The sequence below is a fragment of the Triticum dicoccoides genome, chromosome 4B (assembly GCF_002162155.2).
Source record: "Triticum dicoccoides isolate Atlit2015 ecotype Zavitan chromosome 4B, WEW_v2.0, whole genome shotgun sequence".
Taxonomy (NCBI): Eukaryota; Viridiplantae; Streptophyta; class Magnoliopsida; order Poales; family Poaceae; genus Triticum; species Triticum dicoccoides.
The window spans coordinates 240,728,775-240,737,825 of record NC_041387.1 but is presented as its reverse complement, the minus strand read 5'-3'; the positions used below and the strand labels follow the sequence as shown (position 1 = coordinate 240,737,825).

The following is a 9,051-nucleotide window of genomic DNA, read 5'->3' as shown; positions in this document are numbered from 1 at the left end:
CAGAGGTTAATCATGTGGTCTTGGATTGCACACACTATTTCACAAGACACAAGAGTGATCATGATGTCCATGCCCAGATAGGGTAGTGGTGGCGATTGAGGGCGAATGCCTCAAATTCTCTAGCCATCGGTTACCAGAGATAGTTAATTTACGATTAGTAAATTGAAGACCATCATGATAATGTTGTAAAATTAATGGATATTTCAAGAAGTTATCTTGAAACCATTAATATGAATCTCAAATTGCTAAGCATGACACCTTGAAGATAATCTCCAAAATGAAGTAGATCTCGCAGCACTAGGGAGTATAATCTGATGAAATCAGTAGATACTCACTCCTAATGCCTTATGTCATGACTTAGTAAAATGCATGGGAGTGCACAATGTTGTGCAATCATAATGTCAAATTTGACAAAATGTAGGCTTAAACAGTAGTGGTGATAATCTGCAAGCAGTAGATCTACACACTACCTCGGAATCCCAATACATCAATTTGAAGAAATCACTAAGAATTTTGCATATGTATTTGCAAGAAATTGAAAATCTCAATTGCAAATAGACGTATTAATCTCGACATGTAGCGAACATGAAGATACATACATTCTGGAATACATCGTACTCAACAGAAATACACCACTATTATAAATGAATAGTAATGATGTTGCAAACTTGATGTTCAAGTGAAAAAACTTGAATTATATACACCTCAAATTTAATGAGATGTTCTTGTATCAAGTTGCAAGATAATTCAGCAGAGTGAATTAATATTTTGCGAGAAAAAATTAATCTCAATCGCAATAAAATTGTTTTGCGAGAGAAGAAAATTCTCAATCGCAAATCAATACTGTAAAGGTACTGAATTTATCTTTTGCAAGAGATGGGAAATCTCAATTGCAAATAAATGTAATTAATCTCAACACGTGATAAACGTGAAAATCTATTACATCAACTTAGGATCTGAAATACATCCGTACTCAACAGAAATCAATACTAAAATAGATGTACTGAATTAACAGGTCTAAAACAGACTAAATCTGCTAGAACAACTGTTATCACATATGTGGCCGATAAACCAAACTAGTACTACCAGTACTAGTGAGCATTGTTTCTATCGCATGCACATGTCCTGCTGGAGCCTGATTGCCCCCCTGCCACACGCCTACACAGGCACATGCCACTTATTGCTTCCCAGCCTGGCGAAGGGATAAGGAGACGACCGGACGACCACCAACCATACAGGTGGAGAGCACACGGGCACAGCCGACCGGCCGGCCGCATCACCGGCGGCGAGAAGAACTCCCGCCATGCTCATCCTCAGAGGGAGAGTCGCCGGGGCTGTGGGTGCCGTTCGCAAGTCCAAGAAGGCCAAGCGCAGCAGGGCTCCATGTGCCGGGGCGGCCGGAGTGGCCGCTCGACGGTGGGCTTGCCAGCGGGACGCCGAGAGCCATGAGCCGACGGCGAGCGCCCGTGCGAGGCGAGGGCGGAGGAGTGGCCGGCGTCGGGTTCGGCAGGTACGGCGCGACGGCGTCGACATCGACAACCGCGTGTGGTTGGAGGAGCCGTTCTCGCCAGAGCCGAAGTTGAAGACGGTGGCTCCGGTCGGTGCGGACACGAAGGCGAGTGCGTCGCCCTCGCGAACCTGCACGCGGGGTGCATCCGGGGCGCTTGTCTCCGTTGGAAGCAGCAGAGGCGCGGTGTCGGCAGCCGCAGGCGCACGACGGGGACACGGGCCCCAACCGTGGTACTGGCAGCATCCCGGCGGCCACGAGGCCTCGAGTGCCTGGTCGGCGTCCTCAAGCATTGGCGCCGTACGACCATTCAGGAGCCAGGCAGGAACCGCCGGTTCCATAGGCTGCACGGCCGGCCCAAGTGCCTGCACCGGCAGCGGCGCGACAGACTGCTGCGCGGCCGGCACAAAGGCCTGAACCGGCGGCGCCGTCGTAGTGTTCTGGTGGTGACGACGAGAGGTGCGATGCCCTCCTTCACCGTGGCGGCGGTAGCCTCCATCACCGTAAGCGACGTCCGTTGAAACGACTGACGGGCGTTTGCACGGTTGAGGCGACGCTGGTTCCAACCTCCACGCCGGAAACGGCGAAGGTCTCGCAGTTGACGCCGGAAGCGGCGGTGGCGCGCGATGAAACGGCGGCGGCAGCCTTAGTCACGAAGGAGTAGCAGGAAGAGAGAAAGAAGCGCAGGCATTGTATTTCTCACCTCTTGCCTGTTCCTTGCCTGTTCTTCCTCGTCTACTTCTTCTCGCTCAGAATCAAGTCCCACTTTATTGATAGATGATATGAGTTTATATACAATCTCAACAGGCGTATCCAAAGGAGGCGACTATTCCTGAAAGGTTGGCTCCAAAGGTTGCAACGCTCCAGGGAGAAAATCGCTCCATCGGTTGGAACTGCCTGTGCGGGAAGAGTGGGGATTATCCCATAATTAATGATGGGTTAATTATTCTTAACATGGACAACAAAGCACAGGGTGTTGGGCGATGACGACGTATATTTCATGTAGTTAGGGATTAAAAACAATATTTCATGTAGTTAGGGATTAAAAACAATCTTATGGTCTGTATATTTTGGTGATGTGGTATATACTAACCCTCATGATGATCCTTGCGATGGTAGGATTACATTCTCTTTTAGATGTGGTGGTAAGTGGTATAACAGCGACAGCAACCACGAAAGAGGGTTTGAGCATTCGTGCAGCAAAAGTTGCGGTTGGCAAGGTGTATTGACCATATTAGAGTTGAAGAATTTCATCATCTTCGTCCAGTAAATCGCAGCAGTATTGTAGAGTTGGTGTGATCATATGTAAGGTGTAGTAGTATTGGTAAGCTCATCAAGTAGGGTACAAGGTGAACACAACTCTGCTCGTATGTAACCAAACAACGTGCACTCGTATGAGCACATGCAATGCGAGCAACCAAACACGATGCATAGGGGCGTCGCTACGATGTAGGGAGAGGACATGCAAGCAACCAATCAACATGCAGATGTTAGTTTTTGCTGCATATGCTCAATCAGGCCCAACTAGAACAAGTAAGCCCAACTGGGACAAGTATGCAAATGGGCAAAAAATGATGCAGGTAACCAAACACGCCCCTAGCTGCGCATCCATGTACTCCCTCCGTCCCAAAATACTTGTCAAAGAAATGGATGTATCTAGACATATTTTAGTTCTACATACTTCCATTTTTATCAATTTCTTCGACAAGTATTTCCGGACGGAGGGAGTACTATGTTAAGCAGAATGGACATCGAATCAAAAGTAGAATGTTTTGGATAAACAACACTGACAGGGAAGGCAACACGATGTCACCCATTTAAGCATCTCCATTGCTGATTGTAAGAAAAGGTGTGCTATCACATAGTAGACCATCCAGCTAAGTCAAGTTCTCTCACAAATTGAGCCGGAAAAAAACTATGTTCTCTCCAGGGTACTAGGGAGGTCTCTCAACTGCAGCCTGAAACAAGATAGGAAATGAACATGTAAGCATAAGCCTGAAGCACAAGCCATTTCAAAACAACATAGAAGCCGATATGCTGAGATTGCTCAAGAAAAAGCACAATGAATGAACAATGTATTAAGTTGCAGTTATTCACATTTGTCTACCAAGGAATGAGCCTTACCTTAAGAAATTCACAGGCTTACATCTTGATGTTGAAATACTCAGGATCAAAATGGTGTAGCCTCACATATCCATCCTCACCACCACTCGAAAAGCTAAGAACATTATATGGAAAAATACTGGTCAATAAAACTGGAATTCTGGAATTCAAAAGAGATGAGATAACAAGAACTGAAGCTCAAAGAAGAGCTGAAAAACCCTATTTCTCAAAAGCAACATATATGAGCGATCACAAAAGAAATATAATAGAAGTATCAAAAAAAAGGATTGGCAGCTCTCAGAAGTTTATTTTACAACATATTCAGAATAGCATATATGACCGAAGTATTGGACTCGAATACTGAGATGCCAAACCAGCTGGTAGAATAGAACAGAATGCACAAGAAAGCATGATCAAGAAATTGCAGGTTAGATCTGCCAAAATAAATTCTGGGGACCACATAGCTCTCATGTCCAACTTTTCATCAAAACAAGGCCAGCGTAGCGCATATTGCCAATGTAATTTGCCATAGTCACTGAGCAACATTATTACTAAACATGACAAAAGAGAGTGATTCAACAAGATAAAAGGTGTGAAGATAAGGCACCAAAATACAAAGGAGACAACATGTGCTCAAACAGATGGAAATGACAAGTATAATGTGATATAGGATTACTTCATGTAGCTCTCATATAAACTTTTCATCAAAATATGATCAGTATAGCGTATATTGCCAATGTAATTGGCTCTAATCACTGAGCTACATGTTGAGGAAAAAACATAACAGAAAAAATTAGGAAGGCAGGGCACAGGAACAAAGGAAACAAAATATGTCACAAACAGATAGCAAAGACAAGCAATGTGTGAAAAGCCAAAAGTCAATCCCCATGTAGAATTTACGATACAGAGGATGACTTAAGACTTAGGATGGAAGACAATAAAATGGTGATTGAGGATTACTTCACCATGATCTTCTCTCATTGAAGATAAATAAACATGAATAGAAAACAATAACAAGATCTGCTCTCATAACATGTGATGAAATCCTAAAGACATATCGCCATGAATGTACATGGCTTAATCATTGAGCAGATTTTAGCATACTCGGGAACAGAGGCATATTGCAAACCCAACGCGAGAGGCGCAATGTAAATATAAGGGATCAACATGAAATGCTCCCTCCGTCCCAAAATTCTTGTCTTAGATTTGTCTAGATACGGATGTATCTAACACTAAAACGTAACTAGATACATCCGTATTTAGACAAATCTAAGACAAGAATTTTGGGACGGAGGGAGTAGTAAACAGGGTTACTGAACACATATAATGTTCAAAATGAAGCTCTGATTTCTTAACATTTGACGACATCCTAAAGACTCAGAATAGTGTATATCGCCATGAATCTAAATGGAACAGAGGCATATCACAAACCCAAGCGCAGAGGCAAAATACAAACATAAGAAATCAAAATACAAACAGAGTACGAACTAACCTCCTCCCATCAGGATTAAATGCTAATGCATTGATAGGTCCAAAATGTCCTTTAACACCACCAATCTCTTCTTCTAAAATCTGAGATCGACAACAAAATCCTGTTACAAAGTTGACAATATATACACATACAGAAAGTAACTTCCCATAGGAAGTCAAGAGCCATCTGTGTAAATATATGCAAAGGAATCTAGCTCACCTTGTGGAAAAATTTGGCCTCAAATTTACCCGCACGGCGATCTGTCATAGTAACATTCATAGCATCTTGGCCACCTCCAATAACCACCTAAGGATAGCAAAAAGTATGATGTTCAAAAAATATAAATACACATACAAATGAGTTTCCATAGAATAAATAACAAATAGACCATTATGATGTACCAATTTAGTTCAGAATCATGAATGCATGGGATGAGCATTAAACACAGATGCAGAAAAACTAAGATAACAAATATGCAAAGGAATCATGGTTTACACACTTTGCCAAACTTGGCCTTGATTAATAAGAGCAAGAAATCAAAGTTAGGAAATAGATGGGCAGGACAAAAATATGTGACACTCAAGACAGAGCACATACGCGGTAATCCTATCCAACTTCATTAATTACCCAGAGGCTGACTGCAAGGAGCACATTCTGGACCAAATTTATAGTCAATCCAAACTTCATAATTGCCCATGAAATATACAATTTTTACATATAAAAAGACCAAGAATTCAAGAGACAACCCCATGTGCTTTGAGAGAGCTTATATACTCAAATGCTTGCAGCAACTTAAGAACAATGGCATAGATAAGGTGACAGATACAGGAGCATACATGATCAAGAGTAGGAGATATGTCAACAGCATTAACCGGTCGCTCTGTGACATATGTCTTTATCAGGGTCAGTGTTCTTGCATCCCATAGCTACGACATAGCAGATATGTCAGAAAAATCCATATATGTTAAAAAATAAAGTATGAACAGGTTATCAGGGCAGCAATCCCAAAAGTATCACCTTGGCAGATTTATCCAAGGAACCTGTGAGGAAATGAGACCAATCTAAGGATTTTGACAGTGAGCTAATTGCCTTCTGATGTCCAACCTCCTTGTCTGACTCCTTCAGCAGCTTTCCGGTCTACAATCCCAGAGAAAATAAAACATAAATGCACAACATCATACAAAATGGGAAAGCAACATTGTACATACTGATTTAATTAAACACCGGGCATGTACAACATACATTGAATGACGAGAGAGTGGCATGTAAACTTTGCAGGAGATAACCTATTGGTTCCTTCATTCTTTCTAATGAAAGACCCACGGAAAGAAAATTGCATTCTAGTGAGGGAAAGTACTCTAGTAAGGTGGACTAGAGTACTAAGCAGCCACAAGATATGGCCAGATTTACAGATACTAACTGTTTGCTGTGTCAATTCAAGGAGTTGTTGGCTATAAGAAACTCACAGAATCAGACCACATGACAAGGAAATTCGGGTCGCGTGTGAAATATAAAGCACTGAGCTCAAGTAACATTTTACATTACAACCACTACATCGACAATCATGCAACACTAGTTGCAAGTTCCTACCAAGAACAAATTGCCACAGGTACATGGCACCAGACACCCTAATAGGCCACAGAATTAATAGCCAGCATGACTGAACAAGACTACGTGCAAGCTTGGGGTGCTAACCTCAGAGTCCCAGATGCGGATGGTAGCATCCTCACCGGCGGTGATGATGGTCCGGTTGCCGGGCCCCCACACGGCCCTGTTAATCCTCCCCGTGATGCCGGAGATCACAAGCGCTGACTCCTCCGTCTCTGCAAACCACAAACGCACACTATAAAATCCACATTCACGTCACAACTAGACATCTAGAAACTTCCAGGCGGAGAAGAGTAAACCGTACGGTCTTGCAGGTCCTCGGCGATGCGCTTGACCTGCGCGGTGGGCATATTCCCCATGAAACTGTCGGTGGTGATGACCGCCAGGTGGTCGCCGATGGCTAAGTCCACGGAGCGCGCGGGGGCGTCGAATCTGAAGGTGAAGAGCTCCTTCCCCGTCTTGACGTCCCAGAGCTTGGCAGTCTGGTCGGCGCTCCCCGTGATGAGACGCGTGGAGTGGCGGGAGACATCGCAGGACCATACCGCGCCGTTGTGTCCGCGGTAGGTGCCGAGGCGGTCGCCGTTGTCGGCGTACCAGACGGTGGGGGTGTGGTCTTTGGCGCATGAGAACAGCAGGTCGCCGTCCCGGTTGTACTTCAGGAACGTGAGCGGGCGCTCGTGCCCCTTCATGAGAATAGGCCTCATCTTGCCGCTGCCGCTGCCGCCGGGAGGTGTAGGGTTGGGTAGGGTTAGGGAAGTGTGGGGATCTAGATCGTGCGTTGCGGCGGAGCAAAACCCTAGCTGCGCTTGGACAAGAGGCTTTGTGTGAGAAATCTACGCCGTTAGGCGGCTGTATTAAGCACGAAGGCTGGGCTGGGTTTCGGCCCAACAAGAACTACGGGCTGAAACACATGCGCCCAACGTTCGCACGTACATTTCCGCCAGCACGATCACAATGGGTCTTTTTTGGAGCTAACTAATTAACCAGCGCTCCTTTGAAAGACTCGCAACGATCAGCGCCATTTGACGCGCTCTTAGCCATTCGTCACGTGTCGCGCTCTGGACGCTCCCTCCGAATTTTATTTTTTTATTTTTTTGCACGTGTTTTCGGCTTTTTAAACGGTCTATTTTGACGTTTTGGTTTTCCACCGGTCTTCCCTAGCTTTTCGACCAAAAACTTTTTTTTGAAAAAAAATAATTTTTTCGAAAAAAACACATTTTTTTCGCGAGAGTCACGGTTTTGTTTTCGCGAGAGGCACGGCCGTGCCTCTTGGAAACGGAAAAAACGTGTTTTCTATTTTTTTTCCTTTCGCGGAAGGCACAGTTTTGCTTTCGTGAGGGGCACGGTTGTGCTTTCGCGAGAGTCACGGCCATGCCTCCTCCGAAACGAAAAAAATACATTTTCTGTTTTTTTTTCTTTCGCGAGAGGCACGGTTTTGCTTTCGCGAGAGGCGCGGTTGTGCTTTCGCGAGAGGCACGGGCGTTCCTCTTTCGAAAAGGGAAAAAATGCGTTTTCTGTTTTTTTCGCAAGAGGGGTTGTGATTTCGTCAGAGACACGGGCGTGCCTCTTTCTGAAAGGGAAAAAACCAGTGTTCATGGTTCGGTTTTTTCGTCGGTTTTTTTCGTTTAGTTTTTTCGTGAAAAAAAGTTCGTCAAAACCTATCAACATAGGATCTAGTTTTGAAGATCTCGATGCGAGAAATCCAACGGCAAAAGCGGTTTGAGAGTTGGACGCACGGTTTAAAAGATAAAACGTTTTTAATAAACGGATCTACGAAAAAAAAGAAAACTCCCAGGTTGCGACAAGTGGCGCACATACAGCACGCCACTTGTCACAACCTGAGAATTTGGAGTGATCTCCGCAAGAGTACTCCTTAATTAGTGATTTCGGTCTTTTTTATGTACGGAAAATCAAATATTATTACGGCATTGTTACGCATCCGTCGGGTGATCTGGAGAATCGAACGTCGTGATGTTTCAACCAGCTTCCTCCTCTTCGTCTCACCCCTCGCTCCCGCACGATTGAAAATTTCACGCACAAAAAATCAAAAAGAACAAAAACAGACAATACAAATCGGAAAACCACCATCCACGCACGCAGTCAACCTCCATCCACGAGTCCACGACTCCACCCACATCCTGCGACCCGTCGCCGTCTCGACGACCCGTCACCCGCGGCTGTCTTACTGGACGAAGTATGGTTGGCCGCCACCGCCGTCTTCCTGGTTGACGGCGAGGTCCCTTGTCCTCGTCGTCCGTGCCCATCCCTGCCTCCCTATTCTCCATAGGAGTTCGACTTCTTCCCCTTCTCTCTTGCCGATCGGCGTCCTGGTGCGGCGGTGCCCCAGCGGCGCACAGGCTCA

At 45.0% G+C, this 9,051-nt stretch overlaps 1 protein-coding gene, 2 non-coding genes and 1 pseudogene across 3 annotated transcripts; all 4 read right to left on the bottom strand.

The window, feature by feature from the left end:
* Positions 1-3,258: 3,258 nt before the first annotated feature.
* Positions 3,259-7,522, bottom strand: LOC119295883 (eukaryotic translation initiation factor 3 subunit I-like). Its single transcript, XM_037574319.1, has 8 exons — positions 6,994-7,522; positions 6,777-6,904; positions 6,099-6,218; positions 5,918-6,007; positions 5,301-5,387; positions 5,103-5,182; positions 3,632-3,725; positions 3,259-3,465 (listed from the first exon to the last, which is right to left on the bottom strand). Exons 1-7 carry the CDS (start codon positions 7,391-7,393, stop codon positions 3,650-3,652), a joined length of 981 nt encoding a protein of 326 aa, XP_037430216.1. The 5' UTR covers positions 7,394-7,522; the 3' UTR covers positions 3,259-3,465; positions 3,632-3,649.
* Positions 3,903-3,977, bottom strand: LOC119296504 (annotated as a pseudogene).
* Positions 4,073-4,152, bottom strand: LOC119296503. The gene has a single exon (XR_005145261.1). It is a non-coding gene; the product is annotated as a small nucleolar RNA U54 (small nucleolar RNA).
* On the bottom strand, positions 4,294-4,372 carry LOC119296502. The gene has a single exon (XR_005145260.1). It is a non-coding gene; the product is annotated as a small nucleolar RNA U54 (small nucleolar RNA).
* Positions 7,523-9,051: the final 1,529 nt, after the last annotated feature.